General features: G+C 33.0%; 1 protein-coding gene across 3 annotated transcripts in view; it reads right to left on the bottom strand.

Annotated features, from left to right (window-relative positions):
• Window positions 1-26,327, bottom strand: part of Elk (Eag-like K[+] channel) — a 348,673-nt gene that overhangs the window by 276,197 nt on the left and 46,149 nt on the right. For all 3 annotated transcript variants that reach the window (XM_076409682.1, XM_076409683.1, XM_076409684.1), the window contains exon 2: window positions 1,790-1,896. In XM_076409682.1, coding sequence (XP_076265797.1) covers window positions 1,790-1,865 — 76 coding nt within the window. In that variant the 5' untranslated portion in view covers window positions 1,866-1,896. The remainder of the gene's footprint in view (window positions 1-1,789; window positions 1,897-26,327) is intronic.

The following is a 26,327-nucleotide window of genomic DNA, read 5'->3' as shown; positions in this document are numbered from 1 at the left end:
TAGTACAGTAATGCAATGCTAAGGCTATCTGGTGAAATTGAAGGCCACGTCAATAACCTGAACAGTCGGTTTTGTGGAACACAGAATCCTCAATTCATTCATGAAACATTATTGCATCCACTAAAAAGCACTTTATGGTTTGGTATTTATACCGGAAATATCATTGGTCCCTATTTTACTGTTAGTGCTGAACGGAACCAAGACATCATTAGAAATTTTCTGGTGCCTGAAATGGCATAGCAAGGACTAGAGGACATGTAGTTTCAGCAAGATGGGTCACAGCACATACACATATCGTTCAACAATTCAATTATTGAATGACGTTTTTCCACGGCTTTTCTGATTTAACGAAGTGACGATTTAGCATGGCCAGTCAGATCTCCAGATTTAACAGCACCAGACATTTTCTTATGGTTTTTCAAAATCAAAAGTTTATGTGAATAAGCCGCAAACTATAAAACATCTTAAAGACAATATTCGTCACGAAATTGAAGAAATTGCAACTCAGATGTTGCAGGATGAAAATGCCTTTAAAAGAGCCGAAAGTTACATAACGAATCGCGGTCACCATTTAGCCGGTATAATTTTTCAAACATAACAAAAAAACCAAATAAAATGTTTGTGAAAACCAAATTCCTTTTTTATCCTAAACTTATCTTTTTTTAACAAAGTTGTATAATTAATATACGATAACTGTAGGAAATCTTATTGCAGAGTGTGAAGGATTTATATGCACAGATATATGTGTAATTGTACAGAATATATATGAGCATTTGATTAAAATGTGTAAGGAGAGAGACAACACTAACTATTTTACAGATATGGCATATGCATTAGGGAGAATGCAGTGTTAAACACAACCATAACCTTCAAACTTTTATAACTGTAAAATTAATTGTAGTTGTCTTCGATAATATATGCATTATATGTACTATAAGGTTAAAGTAAATTATATATTTGGTAACAGTATTTTTATTTAATTATTTTATTGAGATTAGAACTTTGCTGTACGTCAAAGTCAAAATTAAGTAAAACTCACAGTTGATGCGGCAACATTGCGACGTTTGACGTCATCAATTCAGATGACTTGAGTTCGCTGTTTTGTTGAACGGATTATAGACATTTCGTAAATATTACGGATAATCAAAATACATACAAGAACCTAATATTAAAACCATAAACCTTTCTAATACTACGAAACTACGAAAACTTCCATTTCGAGGCAATATATTCCTGATATTTCTAGTATTATAAACATAAATATCTCACTATCATACAACTTTATTCATAGCTTCTAATATAACGCACTATAACATTATTTTATTATTTTTGTAATACCCACCACATATTTATCACGTTAATATATTAATTTTAATCAATATAAATATGTCATATTTGAATCGATGCTGATAAAGCCACGTCAACCCTAATAAGTGGCAATTGTTTTTCATTATCTCTAGTTTGTTTGCTTTGTCCCGTCCCGCTATATGTCAGCAGGATAAACGAGCACAAATGGATGGCATATATATTTCATCTTTATCTTAAATGACAGTGGTTTCGCAGAAATTACTAGACGAATACAGCAAAGCAAATATGGTTTAATTGAGAACTATTATCGTTAACCAGCAATCTGAATAAACACTGGGTTATTATGGCAGATAATGCTTGAAGTACGTTAATATTAGAGCAAAGCATGTTCCAAAATAATAAGTGTGGTGTGTTTTTATTACCCTTGACTAAATTATAATGATATGTTTAGAATAAAGGAAGATAAGACAAGAGGACTTACGAGTTCCATCGAATCGGGTAGCTATAGTATCTAGGAAGGTATTTTGGGGCGCTAAAAGCCCCCTCCTTGCGGGCATCAGGATTCAAAGTTGATGTACCACTTCAGATCTGGAAATAAAAGGTTCAGAATTAGCTCTAATCATATAATTCTGTAATATTGTAAATATGCTAGCAGACCCGATAGGGGCTGTCCGGTATAAACCACATTTTTCATGTAGAGTGATGTGTAATTTTTAGTTTATCAACGATTGTAATTTCTATTTGAATGCACGTGCTGTTCATGAATTTCATAGCTATACATGGATATTTGACCTAGCAACAAAAAATGTTAATTTCATCCCAGTTTGGATTCTACGTAAATGTAATGAACAGATGTGGTCGACAGTATGTCTTGAATATATTCTTGGATATGATACAGACCATCATGCTGCATATAGACCGGACCAACGAAGGACAACGAATGGAGCTAACGTTCGTTGAGCGTGAATCCGTATTTTTCAATGGCGGTGGCGATCCATACCGCATTTGTCGATTCCGTTCATTTTTATATATTACCGACACTCTACGGATGCAAACAAACAAACCAACAAACCTTCATTGGCCCTCGTCAGACCGTCCAAATAGAACTAAAAATATCCCAATTAACCCATTCGTTGGCTTTCGTTGGCCCGGTCTGTGTGCAGCATCAGACATGTGATGATGGAGCAATATATGCGATATCGATGTTGTAAATATTAGTTGTTCTATCTACATTACTAATGTATCAGGCAATGTGGCGACTACCATGAAAATATCAGTCTGAATTATATACGCCAGCAAAAATCAAAAATACTGGAAAATTTCATCAAAATCAGTTCAACCGTTTAGGAAGAGCTCAATTTATTCAATAATATAACAAATATATATATATATATATATATATATATATATATATGCATTACTCGGTTTGTTTACAAAATTTTAAAGTTTATATAGCCGGTCAGTATTTGATTACATTTTGTTGGAACATTGACAAAGGTGGAAAACATTGAAAAACCTCTATAATTGGTGACTGGTTGGAAGAAAAGATGGTACAGCATACTTTTGTGGCGACCGCCACGACCTTTTAGGCCACCAGGAATTCATCAACAACAACTACAAAGGTTGGCAACGCCGGTGGATTGGTACCATGCAGTTCCAGGTTATAAAAGACCACCACGATTAAGTCTCGCTCTCTTTTCTTTTCTCCATCCCCTTGTAATAGTACCACTTCCACAGCACTACCATACTTACTCTACCTAACCTAATATCCTTTCAATTCTAATGTCGACCATATGTATCATTTAACATTGAAATAAACAGTATTTCTTCAACCAGTGTTTTCAGTTCTCGTGCAAATTCCTTCCAAAAATAGTAGTGAGTGTTCTGACAAATAATCGCAGCGACCGACTGACCGACCCGACGAACATTCCTACACTTTCATGGTGTGACATACATGCCACCTTAAATAGGACGAACGGAGGAGTTTTAATTAATTCATTTAATTCACTAATTTCACTAAACTCACAATTCGCGATAGTTGATGAGTCAGAGTCGAGAAGTCTAGATAGAAAGATCCATATTAACGATCGCATTGATTCACCTAACTTGTATTTAATAGTACAAATAAACTACTAAGATACTACAAAGTGTTTCCAACCTTGAGCAACTAAGGCGCAAACTGATTCAACAAATAAAAGTGCTCCAATTACAGTTCGTTATGTGAGCAATCGAAGAAGTTGTCCAACGACGAAGAAATAACTAGTTTTTTATTAACACGGTTTACATCTCAAATCTTGTAAGTAAAATTTCATTGTAGTATACGCTTTGTTCTGCGGTGGTTGAAAGAGCAACAGAAAACAATTTACCTGTTTAATGTTACACAGCAACACTATCAGCGGTAATGAGACATGGAATATAGTAACACCTCATCGGCCAAGAGGTATAGTGAACGAAACCCAAAGTTACCCGGTTTTGATCTACGAATGTTAAGATTGTGGCGAACGTAAAACTGCACCGGCAAAAGTGACAGCAAAACTCAACTCAACTTAACTCACTTGAGTAATATCGTTCCGATGAAAACAGTACGACGGCAGCTCTACACATTTATAACAGGTCAATTGAAAAGTCCCCGACCTGACACATAGATGGCGCTACTTCAGACGTGGTGAAGTGAGCACTGAAAACGGTGAACGCAGTGGACGCCCAAAAGAGGTTGTTACCGACGAAAACATTTAAAAAATCGACAAAATGATTTTGAATGACCGTAAATTGAATTTGAATGGAATAGCAGACACTCTAAAGATATCAACTGAACTGAACGTGTATATCATATCATTCACAAATATTTGTGTATAAGAAAGCTCTATGAAAAGTGGGTTACGCGCGAGCTCACTTTTGACCAAAAACAACAACGAGTTGATGATTCGCAGCAGTGTTTGAAGATGATCAATCGTAATAAACCCGAGTTTTTGTGTCGATATGTGATAATGGATCATGGTTCCATCATTTCACTCCGAAGTCTAATCCACAGTCATCCGAGTGGACTGTACACGATGAACCCGCTCTAAAGCGTGAGAAAACGCAACAGTCCTGACAAATTGACGTGTTAGAAGTGCTGCGATTGCGAAACACTACCAAATTCCAAAGTGATGATAATGCCTCCATACACAGAACCAAGAAGATTCAGTGTTGTTTTAAAGAGCATCAGAATATCATCAAATATTTTTTCTAGTCAAGTCAATATCGCCATATTTCAATATAGTTCAACCTTAATGGGGAGTTTTAGACCTTAGAGTGCGGAAATTTCCATCTGCAATATCGCTGTGAAGCAATTAGCGATTGTCTTGTTACAAAAATGAGATAACATTCCGCAGGATTCAGACGTTACTCCACGAAGAAATGCAGCTGTTTTAAAAGTAAATGGTGGCTTGACGCCTTATTAATAAATAAATATGGTGTATATGTCAGGTTTTCATATTATTTGGTCCGTTGTAGCTTATGATATCTTGTTTTGTAGAATGTAGATTACTTCTATGAACATCTAATAGATATCCTATAGAGAAAATTAACTGCTCCTAACAGTTTACCTTAAACTCGAATTTAACGAATTTAGTACCAGCTCAATATCAAACAACCAGCCAGATCATCTATTAAATCCTCGAAAAAACACGACGTTCAACAATTTTCATAGTATCAGCTGGTCTTCGTTTTTTTCCCTTCTTCGTCGTCTTTCGGCGTTCGATTTTTTTTTCTATTGAATTCAATTATGGAACCTTTTAAGGAACTATTATCGTGAATTATCAGAAACCGTGGTCCAAGAGTAAGGGCTCATCATGCCTTTTTTTTTATTGTACATCCTATATATTATTAACGTGAATTTGAATAAAAGTTAATAATATTAATTGGCACAAAACCCGATAATTATTACCGTATACTCATCCTTCCCTAATATTCCTTTAAAAAAATTGTGCGAAGCTTCAAAACTGAATAAGATGGATGGGTATTCAGTGATGCTACGATTTTATGTTTCTTATCAACAGATATAGCAAAGGTCGTATATCTCTGACAATATCAGTTTCCATTTCGTTGTTTGAAATGTCATATGAAAACAGATTATATTTCAGCCCAATTATGGTTAGAACATTTTAATCTCAAAATGTAGCAAAAGTTATAAATAATAATATTAAAAATATGGACATCGCATAACAATATATTATTGACGCTTTAACTAATGAGATGTGATTATAAATTCTAATTAATTAATTAATTAATTGAATTTTAATTGTCGTTAATCAATTTATTAGTTTATCCAAAACTTATATAAATATTTTAATCCACTTTTGCACATAAAAAACACTATTATATCCAAATTAACACTGTCTTTTTACTAGCGTAATTTTGCAACAAATTATGGGTTACGTGCCATTGAAGCTTTCCAAGAAAATTGTGGATAACAGATTGAAACATGTCCTTGCTGCTATTTTATCAGGTATTAAATATTATGCAAACCTTCTGTCGGCCATTAGTTTTTAAATATCAATCTGGATAAACATTCTTTAATAAATTAAATGCTTTTCTTCCATAATGAAATCACTTTCATTGCTGGTCGATGATGACGACCATCCAGTCAATGCACAATGGTATAAATCAAATAAGTTTTATTTACGTTACTAATTGTCTTAAATTAAGTTTTTAAATTTTTTCACAAAGTCATTCATGTCGAACGTCGGATCTTCAACCTTCTTCAACCTTCTTGTAAGTCATGTCCTTGATGCTCCTATCATATTAAACGGTCTAAATCTCACAACTCACTAAAGCTTCAAGAAGTACTGTCTCTTCACTAGTACATTATCATTATTGACATAATATTTACCAGCACGTACTTATATTTTATAATATTTTCAATTTTCTTTATTGCAGAAAATTTTATTAGGTTAAAATAACTCTACCAAAGTAATTATATCATATCAAACGTCCAGAAATGTATTGCTGTTATAAATATTTTTGACATTGTAACATTATAAACTTAAAATATCTGATATTAAAGTAAGTGTAAAAGTTCAAGTACTTGGCGATCAGTAATACTGAAGAAGCAAGTGGCCTCTACAGCTGATGTAGAGAGGAGGAATTATTACCATACAAACTAAAATCTATTCTTGTTCAATGCTTATTTTGCGTATTCTTCTGTATAGCTCCGAGGATTTGACCATGTTACAGTCTTAAGTTCTGTATTCATTTGTATTCCAATTATGGTTAGAACATTTTTATCGAAAAGTTAGCAAAAGCTATAAATAACAATATTAAAAATATGGACAACAAACAAGAACAACATAACAATATATTATTGGCGCTTTAACTATTGAGATGTGCTTGTAGGTATGTGTGTCTGGTCGGTCGGTCGGTTGGAATGTGTGGCAGTCGATGCGATTGTTTCTCCGAACAATTACTACTATTTTCTGGAAGAAATTCGCACGGGAACTGAAAACAGTGATTAAATAAAAACTTGTTTGTTGCGATATTAAATTATACATGTAGTCGACGGGAGAATTGACAGGATATTAGGTTAAGGTAAGGGAAGTACGGTAGCGCTGTGGAAGTAGTACTGTTACAAGGAGGTAGAGAAAGGAAAAGAGAGCGATAGAGAACCGCATGATACCAATCCACCAGCGTTGCCAACCTTTGACTTTGTTGTAGGTGAATGTGTGGTGGCCCAAAGAGTTGTAGCGGTCGCTAAATGCTTAAAAGTTTTAATTAATTAATTGATGATTTGTATTTTATTTGTCGTTAATCAATTTATCAGTTAATCCAACGCTCCTTTAAATATGCTATTCCACTTCTTCACATAAAAAACCAAATTAACATTTTTTTACTAGCAATGTTTCAAATAATCTACATATATTTTCACCTTCAGCTTTATTTATTCAATTTTTTTAATCAAAATTAACTACTTGTGATTTCATACGTTTTCTTAATCACAAAATGTTATTTAACTAGTAATAATAGCATATTTAATTATTTTCGCATTGTTGAACTCTAAATGTTGTATTTTTTTGTGAAGTGTCCCAAAATTTAGGCAATATTATTCTGATGATGAAAGAACACGTTCACAGTGAATTATAATGATTATTTACATGTTATTTACAAGTAATACTTAGTGTTTAAATCGATGCAAAATAAAATCTATGGAAGGAACGAAGCTATCACAGTAAAACACATTTTAATGGCAAAATTAGATTTTATTATTCAACATAATACCCTTCAAGGTGATATACTGATTATAGCCACCTTCCAACTTTTCGATGCCATTTTTGTAGTACGATTTGTCCTTGGATCAACAAAATGGGCGATTACAGTTTCGGCAATCACCTCTTCGTTCGACGAAAATTTCTTCCCAGTGAGCGTTGTTTTGAGATCTGAGAATAGGAAATAGTCTTCGTTTATAAATTTTTGCCATCATTTTTCACTGACTTGTGAGGTAAGATAAGATTATATATATATAAGATTTTATATTATTTATATATATATATATTATATATATATATATATATATATATATATATATATATATATATATATATATCATATATAATTCACAAACTAATGATATTTATACACCCTTTTTTAGTAGCGCCATCTATGTGTCAGGTCGGGGACTTTTCAATTGACTTATGAAGTGACATTGACAAATTAAGTAATTTTTCAAGGTTTTATATAATGGCCGGATATTGATTATTATTAGAGTCACCTATTAACTGAAATTTTTTAAATGATTTATACTATATCACATATTATAGTTTTAAAATATGTGCGACATGAAAAACATTTTACTTACTAGAGTTACAATTTTGTTTATGGTTTCGATATGTTCTGGTACTTAGATTTAAATTAGAGTAAAATTAGTAACAATGTATATATAAAGCAAAAAAGTCTCAAAAATATTTTCTTTTATTTATAAAAAGGAGAATGGAAAAAATAATCCCGTCAAATTAGAAATGGCCCAATCCATTATCGCACGGGCAAAGTGTTCGTAATTTTACGACGATATATACTAAGCCACGTACATTTTCTGGACGCTTTCCTTTCTTGACGAGCCGCCACATTCACCGGGAACATAACGTGACTTTCGGCGAAATGAACAAGTTAAAATTTAATAACGGGAGAAAATTTATTTAATAACGGCACGGTAAGAAAGGAAATATTGCAATTTTATGTGATGGTTTGTGTTATTAGGCTTAGCGGCCATTGAAGAAGAAATTTCAAGTTTAATTACTTTATATAAAACATAATATAAATCGCTCCAAAAGTATATTCCTTAATCTTGGTACCTATACAAAATGTGGTTGGTTATATATAGAGAATCAGCACATTTACTGTGCATAAAAAGTTGCTAATGTATTTAAACTAGTGTAATTAGCCCTGGCGATTAAATTTTACCACAATTTATAAAATGATATGTTACTAAAACTTGAACTTTTCGTCGAATGAAGAGGTGATCGCCGAAACTGAGGCCTATTTTGAAGCAAAGAACAAATCGTACTACAGAAATAGTATCGAAAAGTTGGAGGGTCGCTATGATCAGTGTCTCGCCCTTTTATGTTGAATAAAAAACTAATTACATATTACAATATAAAACTTAAAATTTTTCCTCCGTATAAGCTTTAACCGTACCAAATTGCAAGCATCTCGGTACTCCCGTTTTCTTCAAAAAGGGAGTCAAAATGTCCACTTATCAACCGTTATTTTCATTAACGATGAAGCGACATTGAAATGAAATGAATCAGTAAGAATTATACCCTCCGATATTTTTGTAGAGTTTTCATTGTGGTGGCCAATATGGGACACATAAAGGCTGACCTGCTGGAACTACCAAGCGTGTCGATAATTATTTTAAAGTTTTTGTAATAGATTTCACTAGCGATAAATATATGATGTTATGATTTGACTCATATGAAATTTTATTCTACTGACAATAACTTCGATATTACAAAAGATTTATTCTGCCAAAATAACAGCGTTGGAATTTTTTTAAATTTTTTGAAAATGTCCAGTTTTATGACTGAAAACGTGCATTTGCGACACGCTTTTGTTTCCTTTTTCGTTAAAACAGAAAGGCTACTGAGATGTCGTCGTTGGCTGGTAGGGACTTACAGTGAGAATGTTGCAACCACAAGGATATGTGAAACGTGGTTTCGACAATACAAATGTGGTGATTTCAACGTTCAAGACATAGAACTGGTAGACCGAAAATATTTCGACATTCGGAATTACAGAAATCATTGGATGAAGACCCAACACAAACTCATAAATAATTGGCAGAAAAGTTAAATCTGAGCCTAGTCTACAAAACATATTAATATAGAATTAGAACTGTGTATAATTGTAAGGAAATTTGTTGTTGTGACGTTGTTTTTTAGCATTTAAACTATATATTATTTGTTTAAATGTAAAATTATTAAGAGTGTTAATTTCTGGGATGTGAAGGTTCAAATAAAATTAATTATTTTCCAAAGAATTCTGCTCTAACGCATAAACGGTTATTAAAAGTACTGTACACTTATGATCAATTTTAACTGTAAATTAATCGAAAAATGCCCACAATACGTTCACATACAATGAGAACATGATTTTGCAGAATGACAACGCGCTTCACAACGTATTTTGCAGCAAAATCAGTTAATAATGATGAACTTCAAGGAACCTCTTATCGATATCGAATTTGAGCAGAAAGGTTTATTCTTTTCATTTCAGACCGGCCAGATGTTTATGGGTCCAAGTCACAATTCCTGATTGTAATTTTAATTCTAAGCTTTTCATTAAAATCTACATCAATAATTGTTTTTTTTATTATTTAGTTATTACATTGTTAGTCAAATTGTAGTTGTAATATAGATTTTTCTTTTATAATACATAAGGCAATAACAATGTACAATTAGAAAAAAAGTTATTAGTTGTCAGATTAGATATTGTTTATTTGATGACTTTTGAAAGCGTTTTATACAAATCTTAACCAGTATTTAAATAAAATATTTTATTAAAATTGTATTTTTTAATTTCTGCCTGTAATATAAATAATTTTTAGTTATAATACTGTAGTAAATAAACTAGCGCGCGTTCACGTGGCTAGTACGAACAAAACTTGATTACAACATGGGAGATCGCATTCTAAGTCCGTCTCATAAAATAGTAAGGTGGGTGCCACATGAATTGATTTGCAGCAACTGTTATCACCTGGCGAAACCGGCTCATCGTGTGAGCGTGTCTAGCGGCACCAGGTTGGTATCGTATATTATGAACTGTTGAAACCTAGAGAAACAGTTAATACTGTACACTTATGATCAATTTTAACTGTAAATTAATCGAAAAATGCCCACAACACGTTCACATACAATGAGAAGATGATTTTGCAGAATGACAACGCGCTCCACAACGTATTTTGCAGCAAAATCAGTTATTTTCCTGAGAAATGGGCAAAATCGCTAATATTTTGAATAAATAAATTCTTTAAAGAGAAATCCCGAAGCCAATTTAAAAAAGGTTGTGTTGAGTGAAAGAAGATTAAAAAACAACACCCTATGTTGTATTATCGGAGAGCAACATATATTACACTGTATACAAAGTATCAGTATTGACTTTGACATTTTAGTTGATTTTACGTTCTAATATAAATAAAATAACATGTTGTATATTTTTGCATAATAAAATGTTATAAAATATAATTTGTTTTAACATAATAGTACATCTAATGCACATATTAATAAAGGACTCAAACTACAGTTAATTAAAGAGCCAGAATAGTTTGTTAGAGGTTATTTTATTATATTTACATTTTCTGAATTATTTTATAAACCACCTATGGCCCGCAGGCTTAATACACTAAATTAATATTTGAGCATGTAATGTATTTTTTTTTAGAGGACATATTTACCTTTTTGTTTATGTTGTTCTTGTTTCCTTCGTTGTTGTATTTTCTTGTCAAATGTCTTTAATATTACTGTGTTTCTAGTATTTTTAGTGTGTGATAAAATTAGTTTTAATGACTAAATTATCTTTAATGCATTTGAAATATCTGCAAAACAGATAGTATTCATTCCCTCCTCGAACATTTTAACCTAATGCTCATATATATTCGGAAAAATTACACATAAATCTTTCAAACGCTACAATACAATTTCCTACAGTTATCCTACATTATATACTCAGTTTTATTTGTTTCCAGTCTCATCACCATGTCTTGGTATTGTCAGCATTGAATCATAATACCTCTCAGCCACTATTCAAATCATTAACTAATCTGTTAATTTCCAATCAAACACTAGTGTATAATTCTACCATTTGTCAATTTCTTCTCTGTGTATCCGTGTGTCTGACTGAGTTTATTCATATCAAAAGGTTTTGTAGACAATACTTTCCACATATTCAAAGAGTTCTTGCCTGTATACCATTCTCGACCAGCATATCTACTGTAGTAATTTTTCCCACATCCCATAACAACAATTCGATTTGATTGAATATGTAATGACAGAGTGGAAGATATTACACTCAGTGACCATATTATGCTGCCATCTGATCTACTGTGTATCTTTTTTCAGGCCTATTTCTAAAAAAGTAAATTGCATAAAACATTTAAACAAATACTTCTCTCTTTAACAATTCCAACATTATATTGTTTTTCTATGTTGTCCATACTTGAATTCATTGCAGCTGGAAGACAATAATAATATTTCCCATAAAAATAGTATGAATAATTACGGGGCCCCATTAGCTCATTCTTGTTCGAAGTTATTGACTAGATATGTAATCTGCCAATCAGATTAATCTCAAATATTAAGCAGCAATTTGAAATATATCAAAACAAGCAAAGCTTATAACCACTAATCATTAATATTTTTAAGAATTTTGCAGACATTTGACAATGGAACGACTTTTGCAGACTGATTCGGTTACATGTTCAAACGTATCAGATAGCATTGTATCTCTTTTTACCTGGACTAAAACGAGGAAAGAAAAATATTGGCTAGTATTAAAACGAATTTACAAATTGTAATAGGCAATGCATTGCACATCTTGATGACGTAAGTTCACTGCTACTTTGGATAGACTGTAGTATTGGTTTTGTTTGGTATTTTGTCGAACCTTGTTTAATTAATTTGTTCTCTGATCGATAGGCAACTAAAAGTGGTTAACTGTTGTTAACCTGTAACACCATTTTATATCCATCTAAGAATGAAAAAGATAACTTTCCGAAAAACCACATTTAAAACATTTAAAATACACACACAGAGAAAAGTAAATGCCACAGAACCAACAGGTTTACTTGTCCCTTTTTATAATTTAATTAAAATTTCTTCATTTCTATAATTATTTTTTCAATATTCTATATATATAAATATCTATATTAAAAAAATATTCATTCAAAAACAAATACGCTTTGAAGTAAATATTGTGAAGTTATCGATGCTGATGCAGAATTAAACCTAATGAATACCCCCTAATTGATTCAGATCTATTCAATGCCGAGCTATAATTATCTAAATTGAGATCGATCTGAATAGCTCGCAACGAAATCAATTGGTTTACATTCTTTTATCGTCGGAATTTACCAGAAAATCCATCTAAATCTATTGAAATTTATTCGATCAGTTGATTTGCGAATTTGATTTTGACTTTGACTCGAATTTGACAAATGAAGATTAAATATTGTTAGCCATGGGATGAGAAGAGATCCGCGGAATAGTCAGTAAAGGTGTAAAATATACGTAATATTTTTACTGAATAAGTAATTACTTTTTGATGTCAAAGAAATAAAGAACCATCGGTTTTCAACCGCGTAATTTTGGCACTTTTAATCATTCTCAAAGAAATAATTAAGAAGCTTATTTCTTCAATATATTATTAATTACTTTTTAAAATATATAAAACCTTCTCAGTTTTCTAATTTCTTTAATTTTCTTTCATTATCTTTGTATAATGTAAGCCGCTGCGTTAAATACCTAAAAGTATATTACTGATGCTAAAAAATATAGTATGTTTTTTATATAAAATATAAACCGATTTATTTTATTTTAAAATTAATTTTCTCATATTCAATATAGTAAATTTTAATCAAGACCCATCACGAACTCAAAAATCGTTGGCAAGAACTTAACTGTTAAGACAAGTGGTAATTTGTGGACTATTTCATGAGGTGAGAAGATGGATGTGAAATGAATTGAATTACAGGCAATTAAAAAATCGAAAAGTCATCAACAAACTGCTTGAAACGTATGAACAACAAAAGATTTCTGTATCTAACAGTAACGGGTGTTGAAAAATTGATATACGTCGTCTAAAATACGTTCAGTACGTATATGTCGTCTAAAAGACAGGATAAAGTGATTTTTCTATCTGACAATGTGCCATCTCATGCAATAAAACCTGTCAAAGAAGTATACAAATCACTTAGATAGGAAGTCTTATCGTACCAGCCGCACAATCCAGACATGACTATTCGACTATTGCCTTTCCTCATCGATGGGATACGCGCTTGCAGAACAGCAATAAATGGTTTATCTCAAAAGAGAATGTATTCTTTTTGAATGACCTCCATAATCTGTCTGACGAATAGCAAAATGAATAAAATCAAATGGCCAAAGCTTTGAATAAATGCATTTAACTATCCATTGTATATCGCATTAGGTACAATTGTAACCAACTTCATGCTAAAGCCTGACTTCAGGCTTCATATTTCAGTAAATGATATTTCGTCAAAGTGTGAACAAAAAATGTTTTCAATTCATTAAGTTTATACTATACTTAGTAAATCGCTTTTGGGGGAAGTTTTACTCTGATTTAAAAAAAAAGCCGACTGAAGTTCATCGAATACTGTGTGAAGCTTATTGCAACCATGTAAATACTGATTCTGAAGTTCTAAAAGTGCTGATTTTGATACCGGGGACAAAGTTTGAAGCAAAGTGAGGAAAAGAATAAGATTTTTGATATAAAATGTAAACGGATTCATTATTTTTAAAAATTAATTTATACAATTACATAGTTATTCTAGGAAATACTCTTCACCACTATCGATAATGTAAGAGAGCTTTTTCTCCACTTTTTCTCAGATGCATCAGATTCATTATGATGCTGGAGAAAATTCATCACAAACAGGTCAATTGAAAAGTCCCCGGCCTGACATATAGATCGTGATACTAGAATTAAATCCATATGTTTTTTAGTTAGCACTACGCCTTAAAAGATGCGTGATGTCGGATCATTAGTTTGTGAACTATGGCATTTTGAGTGAAACAACTTTTATTATTGTGAAAAAAATGGATAAACAGGAATTTCACGTGTTGATAAAATATTGGTTTTGAATGGAAAAATTCAGTAGAAGCAAAAAAAAAGAGATAGGGAGAATACGATAATATAATATGGCGGATGAGGAAGCAATTCGAAACCCAATTCATGGATTTTTGCCATCGTTTTCACTGACTTGTGACACGGTGCATTGTCTTGGTGAAGCAGCCCTTTCTTTTTCTTCAAATGCGGCCGTTTTTTTGGCGATTTCGTCCTTCAGACGGTCCAATAACGCTATGTAATAGTCGTTGTTGATGGTCCTTCCTTTTTCAAAGGAGTCAATGAAAATTATCCCATGCTCATCCCAAAATACAGACGCCATAACTTTGCCAGCCGACTATTCTGCTTCTGGGGCAATTCAAACTGTGAGACACTGCTCCGAATCATCAACTCGTCGTTGTTTTTGGTCAAAAGTGAGCACGCGCGCGGCATCCACTTTGCACAGAGCTTTCTCATACCCAAATATTCGTGAATGCACATTCAGTTGAAATCTTTAGAGTGTCTGCTATTTCATTCAATTTCAATTTACGGTCATTCAAAATAATTTTGTAAATTTTTTTAATGATTTCGTCGGCAACAACCTCTTTTGGGCGTCCACTGCGTTCACCGTTTTCGGTGCCCATTTCACCACGTCTAAACTTAGCATACCAATCCTTGATGGTTGATTTTCCTGGGGCAGGGTCCGAAAACTCGGCATCAATCCAAGTTTTTGCTTCAACTGTATTGCTTCCTTTCAAAAAGCAATATTTTATCAGCACGCAAAATTCCTTTTTATCAATTGACTTGTTATAATTTTTGAAAAATCAATAGTTCATTTAATGGTTGTAATTACATTCTTTTAATAAACATTACCAAATTGTAAAAAATATATTACCTAATTGTGCTTATTATTGTTTTAATATACATACTAAAGTCAGATACCAATTTCAAAATTGTTTTATTCATATATTGTCTATTTTAATATATAAACATGTATTACTTCATTTATTAATCCATATTTATGCTTATAACACAAAAATAAAGAAAGATTATATATGCTTATAACATATATGATTCTCTGAAGCTGTTACAGTAAAAATAATCTTACTTATGACAATTCATTATAATGTTTAGTGGTGTTTATGTTATTATTTGTTGATTATTGAAACTTAATAGAAATTAGATTTAATTAAATGCCATTTAAACATATTAGTGTTAGTTCTTGATATAGTTTGAATATTTTTTTTTATTTTCTTTAAATCATAGACATTTATTATTTTAAGTAATGTGGTATATCAAATACATTTCTGATCTTATATCAAATATACTGTTTTGTCTGAAAACAAGTTTTAGTAACATATAATTTTTAAAATATTCCCTTTACTCTATTATGAGAGAAGTATGATTAACTTAATAAATTGTGATCGAATTTTGATCACAGAGTGATCACTAGTCATAATTATTTTAGCTACATTTCATATAGAGGAGAATAATTAATTCGTAATATGGCGTTAAATATTAATCTTAAGTCATTCTCTGTTAATATCCGGAAGTTTTTTACAATTAATATATTTCCCTTATAGAACTATATTGAAAATTCAATAACATTATATTTTAAATATCGCATCAACTAATTTGAATCTGCATTTTTAGATTATTTTTTTCTTTTTGCCGGCTTGGTGGCGCCGTAGTAAAGGCGATGGGACAGTCCTCCTACTGTTGCGGGTTCGAATCCTGCTGGGGCATGGTCCTAAATTTATGTTTGTGATTGTTTAAAATTTGTGAATGTTCTAGGCAAGAATGTAAAATCCGACAAGGAAGATGATCCCAGTCACGCCAGTAACCAGGCTGGTCTTCTGTGGTGATTTCTAAATTTGGTCACTCGCCATACGATAGGCTTAATGCTGAGAACCGTGGTTTGGTGACCACGTTAAACTTTAGGCCCAGTCCAGATAAACCCATAGTTGGTAAAAGGAGACTTTAAAATATATATAAAAAAATTCTTTAAAATTAAATAATTTGTTAATTTCCGTCAGTTTAAACGAGAAAAAGACTCCAAATCCCACCCGGTAAAAATGAAAAATGCCTGTTTATTATCTTTCAATTCGCGGTCAATACGCCTCGCTAAATTTGATTTTCATCTACCGAAATATTTAATTTAAACTCGGCTCGGCTTTAAATAAACGTTTTAAATTATCAACAGCAGACTTTTAATGAAGCTGGTGAGGATATTCTTAGATTTATTAAGTAATGTACTTCTACCGTCTGTTCGTTCTGTATAGAGATGTCGAAAGTAATTGGATTTTTATCTTTTACAACAATAGGATATTTTTAAATTGGGTTTTTAATATTTTTTAAGTAGTTTAAGAGATTCCTGTACAATTTCTGTATTGTTCTACAGATTCTTTATTGTTTTAAACAACCCTTATTCGTGTAAGATACAAATATAACATAATTGATAAACTTGAGATTTCTTATTCACATTCACATTGATTCATTCTTGTTTTACCACTTGACATCCCTTTCTTTCACGTAGAATTTCGACAATTTTCAGGTTTATTTTTTCTTATTCCAGATTGACCAGCTAAAACCAAATGGTCTTTTGCTGCTGTCGCTTCGGGTTCGGGATAGTGAGTGTTTTGCGGGCGACAGAGACCCTGGGTTTCCACTAGGATTGTCGTAGTTGTTTATCTACCGAGGTTTGTGGATGGGTAGGGATTTTATCAAATTGATATCGTGTTCTAAGGCACCTAGGGAGAACCTTACACTGAACGTGTTCGTGAAACTCTTCACGAACGGGATGCCTGATTCGAGGTGTGTTGACGTTTCTCATAAACCATGGAGCATTGAGTAACTCGCGGACTTTTTTGGATTGGAACACTTGGAGTCGTTCAAGTTACCTCTCAGAGATATACCTGTGCTCCGTAGAGGCAGACTGGACCGACTAGCATCTTATACAGTGTCGCTTTCTGAAGGATTGGGAGTTTACTTTTTCTGCAAAGGAGTGGGAAGAGTAGACTGTACACGCCATTGTCTTTGCAAATAGCGTGCTGGATTTGAGCTGACCATTGGAACCTGCGGTCGAACTAGAGACCGAATTATGATAGATTCTGGAGCCAGAGCACACGAACTTTATCGATTTGGAGACGATAAGCGCGAAAATCCTTCTTGCGATGGAACAGAATAGCCTGGGTTAATCTGCAGATGTCAGAATTTATAGCATGCAATCGCCTGGTTCAGTTGGATTTGAAGTCTTTCGCGGATGGCGTCGGGACTGAACGGTGGTAAAGAGCTGTATAATCTGCATAAAATGCTGTGTGTAAGTGTTTCTGGAGTGGGAAATCAGCCATATATAGGTTGAACATGTCTGGGGCTCCTGCGGAAATCTATTTTCGAGAGGAGACTGCGTCACCTATCCTCACTTGAAATGCAAATTTTCAGGGTTTGTTTTGGCCCTTTTCAGTCTAAATTTATATCTTGTCGGTCTGGTAGCTGGAGAGCCTCTGGATTTCCATGGAGGTCTTGGCTGTCTTCGTCTTACTCGACCAACCTTATGTTTTCTTTCTTGACTGCAAGCCGTCATCGCATACATACCAAAGTACGTCCACTATATTGCCAGGTTTGTTTCAGTATTTGACTATAAATCATAAACTTATTGTATACCAACATTTTGAACGTTCTTCTAAGAAGTAAATATAGCTGTATATATTTTAGTTTGCACTAAGCCAATTACTTTTTAATTAACATGACATCCAATGACAGACCTACATATTTGACAATATTATCAAAACGTACATGAATGCAATTTTTTAAGTTCAAGACCAATAGATTATTTAGTCTTTAAAGTTGATAGAAACAGATTTGAAAGTATTTGCACAGAACAGCTCATTTATATTATTAGCTGTTTTTTTTTGGACTAATCTGTTAGTTTATCGCCTGAACTTTCTTTTTATAAATATTTCTTGGTTTTTATTCACTTAACAATGTTTGTCTCCTGTATTTTGTTGATATTTCTTCATGTATTTCATTCAGTTCGAAATATTCACCCTCTTGTTTGTTTCTGAACAATCTGTTGGAGATTAGAATGTTAACATATGTACATATTACTTATAAAGCGTTTTCTTTAGTTTAAATATCAAGCTTTCGTGTCAAATTTTGTCAAAGAATTGTGCCATATGAATTGCGATCATATTTGTTTCTCTTTCAGAATAGAATAGGTGGATAGTCGAGTATGTTGTCTAAATGCAACCTGGTAGTATGGGATTGTTGATGGCGGTATTGAAGTTGTTCTGTTTTATTATTAGCCTCGTTCTCTTAAGTAATATTTTCTGAAGTTCAAGCTTCGACGCCATTGTTAACAGATCTGTAGGATTTACTATTATTCAGTTGCTTATCAGGTTTTGGTAAGCATAATCACCTTCGCCACCATCAAATTCGCAGATAAATATTTCAGTTTAAAAGATATGTTAAATCAATTAGTAAACTTTTATAGCTTTTGTAGGCAATTAAATTAACATTTCTAGAGTAATTAGATAGAATCCCCATATTTTCCTCCGATTTCAATGTATTCATATCTCTCTGCTCAGTTTTTTCGGGGTAACTAATGCTTAACTTTGGTGATTTAATGATACATACTTTGGACAGATATTTGGCACTATTGCCCTTCCTCTTATATATTTTATGTACTTCTTATATTTTTGAATGCTTTCCAATATGGTGGAGTCAATTGATAGGTTGATAACCTCTTCAGGTAGAATTGTAGAATTTTTGGATTTATCGGTATGAGTTCTTCTCAGATAACCTGTCTGCTTAGCTACACTGAAAGTTAGTTATATTATTTAATAACATAATGGTAAAAACACGCTCTTTGTAATTTTCCGATAAATATATCTAATTCAAGATAGACCTAAAGAGAAACCGATAAAGCCATACCCAGAAAACTGATGCTAACCTATCCAAACATTGAGTATTAACTTAGGAGAATTCATTTATTTCAACAGTAAGACATATACAATGAGATCATCATAAGTAAAAATTCACTATACGATTAACATTATAAGCTTGTAGATAAAATAAAATCAAAGAAAAGTTAAAAAATAAAACTCCTATTTATGATTGTGTTAACAGGTCAATTGAAAAGTCCCCGGCCTATCATAGTAAAACACAATTTTTTGGCAAAGTTTTTTGCTCAACATAAATCCCTTCAAGGGTGATACACCGATTATATTGACCCTCCAAGTTTTTGATACCATTTTTGTATTACGATTTGTGCTTTGCTTCAAAATAAGCCTCAGTTTGGGCGATCATATCTTCATTCGACGAAAGTTTCTTCCCAGCGAGCATTATTTTGAGATCTGAGAACATGAAATATTCGCTGGGGGTCAGATCTGGAGAACACGGTGGATGAAGAAGCCATTCGAAAGCCAATTCATGGATTGTTGCCATCGTATTTACTGACTTGTGACATGGTACATTGTGTTGGTGAAGCAGCATTTTCTTTTTCTTCAAATGCGGTGGTTTTTGGCAATATCGTCCTTCAAACGGCCTAATAACGCTACTCCAAATCATCAACTAATCGTTGTATTTGGTCAAAACTGAGGTCGCGCGGCACCCACTTTGCACAGAGCTTTCTCATACCCAAATATACGTGAATGATATGATGTACACGTTTAGTTAATATCCTTAGAGTGTTTGCTATTTCATACAATATCAATTTGCAGTCATTCAAAATCAGTTTGTGGATTTTTTAAATGTTTTCGTCGGTAATAACCTCTTTTGGGAGTCCACTGCTTTCACCGTCTTCGGTGCTCATTTCACCACGTCTAAACTTAGCATACCAATCCTTGATGGTTGATTTTCCTGTGGCAGTGTCCGAAAATTCGTCATGAAGCCAAGTTTTTGCTTCAACTATATTTTTTCCCTTCAAAAAGCAATATTTCATCAACACGCGAAATTCTTTTTAATAATTTTGTTCACAATAACAAAAGTGTCTTCACTCAAAATGTTATAATTCACAAACTAATGATCCGACAGCTGTCAAGTTCTTACACGCATCTTTTGAGGGTTAGCGCTAAGAAAAACACATATGTGTTTAATTCTAGTATCGCCATCTATGTGTCAGGCCGGGGACTTTTTAATTAACCTGTTAGTTTTGTACATATTTTAATATTTTGACCTCCTTAAGAATTGCTGTTATATTATTATTACACAATTACTACAATATTATTCAATCAATCCAAATCTTATTACAGTACTAACAACTAACAACTAACAACTACTAACAACAGATGGCACTAATGTTAGCATTGGTTCAAAAATAGCGTGTAAACGCACATAAATATTTTTAAATCTGAGTAATTTATCTAAACATACAGTATCCTGATTCATTTTCTTCAGGGATAACGTCCCAATTAGCTAAATTAAGTTAATTATCTCGGTCTATTCCGCTAAACTCGAATCCATTTGATTAGTTGCAGTAACAACTTTCAAAAAAAAATTCAATGTCATCAGTGTTTGTAAGATATTTCCGAGCAATCTTAAGTGATAAACACAGTATATTAACGGCTTTTTCCAAAATATTTACATTCAAATGTACCAGATCTAACTGTGCCTGAGATATGTCTAGTTTGAATGAAGTTTGGGTAAACAGATCGTTAAGTTGTCTTCGTTGAAAGTCGTTGAAAACAGAATAATTCGTAAATAATGTTCTAGATTTTCGCATTATTGATATAGTTTTACTATTACGTGCGTTAAACTATTTATATCTAACAATAAATAAATATATATTTTTGTAACAGGTTAACTGAAATGTCCTGGGTAAAACGATAGTTTAATAGTAAATTCAAAGTAAAAGTCTATAAGAATTAAGCCTCAGATACATATTTTTTACCATAACGCAAAGAATTTCTCAGATCTAATTCACGGATCCTACAAAATGTTTAATATTTATGATTTTTATTTCTTAACTCTTCCAAAATGTGAGTTTATTCTTTATACCTACACATAACAGGTCAATTGAAAAGTCCCTAGCCTACCATAGAAAAACACAGTTTTTTGGCAAAATTAGTTTTTTTTATTCAACAAAATTCCCTTCAAGAGTGATACACTGATTATAGCGATCCTCCAAATTTCTGAGAGAATTTTTGTAGTACGATTTGTCCTTTGCTTCAAAATAGGCTTCAGTTTCATCGATCACCTCTTCGTTCGACGAAAATTTCTTTCCAGAAAACATTCCTTTGAGATCTGAGAACAGAAAATAGTCGCTGGGGGCCAGATCTGAAGAATATGGTGGATAAGGAAGCAATTCGAAGCCTAATTCATGGATTTTTGACACGATCCGTCATCTTGGTGAAGCAGCACTTCCTTCCAATACGGCCGTTTTTCGGCGATTTCGTCATTCAAACGGTCCAATAACGCTATATAATAGTCACTATTGATGGTCCTTCCTTTCTCCCATCCCAAAATACAGACGCCATAACCTTGCCAGCCGACTGTTGCGTTTTCCCACGCTTTGGTGCGGGTTCATCGTGTGCAGTCCACTTGGATGACTGTCGATTGGACTTCGGAGTGAAATGATAGAGCTATGTTTCATCTATTGTCACATATCGAAGCAAAAACCTGGTTTATTGCACTTGATGATCTTCAAATACTGCTTCCAATCATCAACTCGTCGTTGTTTTTGGTCAAAAGTGAGCTCGCGCTGCACCCACTTTGCACAGAGCTTTCTCACACCCAAATATTTCTGAATGATATGATGTACACGTTCAGTTGATATCTTTGGAGTATTCAATTTCAATTTACAGTCATTCAAAATCATTTTGTGGATTTTTTAAATGTTTTCGTCGGAAACAACCTCTTTTGGGCGTCCACTGCGTTCACCGTCTTCGGTGCTCATTTCAACATGTCTAAACTTAGCACACCAATTCTTGATGGTTGATTTTCCTGGGGCAGTGTCCGAAAACTTCGCATCAAGCCAAGTTTTTGCGTCAACTAATTTTTTCCCTTCAAAAAGCAATATTTTATCAAATTCGTTTCTAACGATTTTTTTCACAATAACAAAACTTGTTTCACTCAAAATGCTATAATTCACAAACCAATAATCCGACAGCTGTCAAATTTATACACGTATCTTTTGAGAGTTAGGGCTAACTGAAAAATATATGGATTTAATTCTAGTGTCGCCATCTATGTGTCAGGCCGGAGACTTTTCAATTAACCTGTTATTTGAATTGGGTAGACTATAGAGTGAAACAATTCAAATTAAGGTTACTAAACTGATATGATTAAATTGATATCTGATCTGAATCATAGAGTATTATATAGAGATTTAACTTAAATAGGCGAAACCGAGGAAATGTTTTGTGTGGTCCCATCAACGCAGGCGCTGAGACCACTTTTATGATTGGTTCGTTTGAATTGCCCTACAAAGACATTTTATTGGCTCATTTCTATAACGCTTTTGTTTGTCTCTATGGTTTGTTTGAGTTTGCCAGATTTTTATCCTAAAAATACACTTCCGTAGTTGATTTACGTACAACAAAAACGACGAATAATCTACTGTATAAGAGTTGGAGCTCTCAGCGCGTAGGCCAAGTCCAATGAAAATAGAAGCTAAGATATTTGTTTATATGTTTTATATTACCAATTTGGCAGCTTTCCTGGTTGCTTGATTTGAGCATATTTCATTTGTTTAGCGCGTTTGTTTCCTCCAAAGGGAGGCAACATTTTCACTAAGCCGATTAATATCGTATATAACTTAGCAAAGCACTGTAGCAAGAGCAATAGCAGAACAACAGCAGAATTTAATACTCATACATGAGTAATACCGTTTCGACAAAAACAGCACAGGAGTTCCACAAAGCTAACATTCATAGAAAGATTGCGATTGCTAAACTCTGAAAGAAGAGGTACAACAAAACCTGTATACTTCATAATTCGAATGAATTTGTGTGCTCAATGCTGGATGAATATGACATGGTCTGATGAGCAATCGCTTGCTTTGTTTCCTACAAACGGCCAATGGAGAGCTCCAAAAGAAGCCTACGATCCAGACTGCCTGTTCTCTATAATCAAGTATGGAGAAAGTTCTGCATCTGATTTTTCAGAACTGTCGTGGCATTCAGCAGGTTCTCTCATTTACTGCACTAGCTGGATTACTGTAACATCCTAATGATGATGTTATCCCTATGACCAGAATTTTGTTACGAAGCACTGCGATATTCCAGTATAATAATGCACCCACACAAACAACCAAAAAAAAATTTTTTTTGTTTACGCCTTGGTTTCAGGAACATCAGAATATCATAGAACATCCTCCCTGGCTAGCACAATCGCCAAACCTCAGCATAAATTAACCGTTATGGGGAGTTCTAAAGCAGGGAGTGAGGAGTAGAATTATCTCCAATGTCCAACTCCATTGAAGCAATAGGCGGATGTTTTGGTACAAGAATGGGACAATGTTCCTTTGAAAACTATTCAGACACTCTACGAATCCATTCCGCGAAGAATTTTAGTTGTTAATAATGCACCTTATTAATTAATAAATGTTGTGTATATGTCGGATAATTTCTTCAGCCTCTGTATAGTATGTTATAGTATATATAATTTTAGATTAAACCAATCTATAAAAAGACACAGTGACAGTAAATGAGGACAATTTTGCGTCAGCTGTTCGCACAGTTTGTGCGGTTATTTTAAATGCTGCACGCGTCTACTGTTTATTTATTGAAAATAAACAAACAATAACCTTTTGTTTCGCAAAATATGTGAGAATATACTTTGGCGGCATTTTTGAAGTTTAAAGCGTTACCGCATCCGGGTATTTACGAAAATCCTACGGCTTATTTTCGCAAAGACTTGCTTGGAATATATAATACAGTTAAAAATATATGATGTTCTATATATGGAATTTTCCAAAACCTCGAGATATAGGATAAATGAAAATGTTATAGTGATTTCCAAAAAATAGCGACAATTAAATGGAAAATCCGATAAGATTTTTGATATTGTATTTAAAAAAAAACTCCATTCTGTTGCACGAAGGTCAAATGTATAGTGAAGATAGTGGTCAGATTCACAACTCCATACAGTAGACAAAAAGTAAACCCAGCCAATACAAACCAGATATCAAGGAGGATAAATCAAAAATTTCTTCTCAGTCAGACCGGCTGAGACTGTAGGTGAGAGAAAATCTCCAACCGAAATAGATAGGTTAGTTGCTGGAATATAAATAATTCTAAAATTTTATCAACTAATTTCACTGTTACCAGCAATACCCAAATTATTTAAAAAACTGTTGTTAAAAAAATTTAAACGAATCATATATAGAAAAAATTTAATACCTGTAAACTACTTTGGTTTTATGAGCAAACATTCAACGATATATCAGGGGATGGAATCACACAAATTATTGACAAAGCCTGCGAAAAGAAAAAAGTTTGCTCAGGTACTTCTTGGACGTAGCGCAAACCCTAGAAAAAGTCTGGCATAAGCAATAAATTTAACCGTTAAACCCTTACATCTGAGCCTGTATCTTTAAAATTAAAACGCAGTTAGTTCAACAATGGAAGAAACAAAAGCAGATGTCCCGCAAGACAATTTTTTGGATCATGTTTTCTTCCTACTCTATTCATGAACCACAAATAAAAATGATACTAGGATTACATTTACTGATGACACTATGATGGTTTCTATTAGATACAACAGCAAAGAATCAGCTAGAAAATTATGTTGCAACACGCAAGTATAACATAAATATAATTAAGTGGACACAGAAAATAAAAACAGAAATGAAAGAGAGTAAATCAGTGCATATTGAATTCACCTCCAAACATACTGTTCATATACCAATAGAAATGAGTAATACTATTATAACATACAGTAACAACGCTAAGTTTCTTAGATTTTCACCTCTGGTAAATTACAATAAACAAAAACATTGTCATTAATTTCTCCATAGCTAAACTCTCGTAAAACTCCTTCCCAGTCAGTACCGGCTGAGACTGTATATGAGTTAGAATCTCAAACCGAAATAGATAGGCCAGTTGCTAAAAATATAAGAAAAAATCTAATACCTGCGCTGCACACTACTTTGATTTTATGAGCAAAATGAGCAAACATTCAACAATATATCAATTGCATGGAATCACAGACATCATCGACAAAGTTTGCTCAGCTAATTCTTGGACATAGCCCAATCCCTCAAAAAAGTTTGACATAAGCAATAAATTTAACGTTAAACCCTTACCTCTGAGTCAGTATCTTTAAAGTTAAAAAAGAAGCTAACTCAACACTGAAAGAAACAAAGGCAGGTGTCCCGCAAGACAACGTTTTGGGTCATGTTTTTTACCTTCTCAATACATGAACCATAAATATAAAATGTTCCTATGATTAAAATTACTAATGACACAGCGGTGATGGCTATTAGAGAAAACAGCAAAAAATCAAGCAGAAAATTATGTTAGAACACGCAAGTATAATGTAAATATAAATAAGTTGACCCAAACAATAAAAACAGAAACAAAGAGAGTAAATCAGTGCATATTGAATTTATCTGCAACCAAACTGTTCAATTACCAATAAATATGAATAATACTATTATCCCATATAGTAACAACGTTACCTTACGATGAATTTTAATATTTTAATAAAAAACTCGAACTAAAATACAATAACATATATCGTTCATGTGGAAGAAAATCTACATAATC

This window comes from Rhynchophorus ferrugineus, unplaced genomic scaffold (genome assembly GCF_030347505.1).
Source record: "Rhynchophorus ferrugineus isolate W39M unplaced genomic scaffold, kcgeb_rfMv2 rfM7, whole genome shotgun sequence".
Classification (NCBI taxonomy): Eukaryota; Metazoa; Arthropoda; class Insecta; order Coleoptera; family Curculionidae; genus Rhynchophorus; species Rhynchophorus ferrugineus.
Note: the sequence above shows the minus strand (reverse complement) of the source record. Positions and strands in the feature narration are given on the sequence as shown.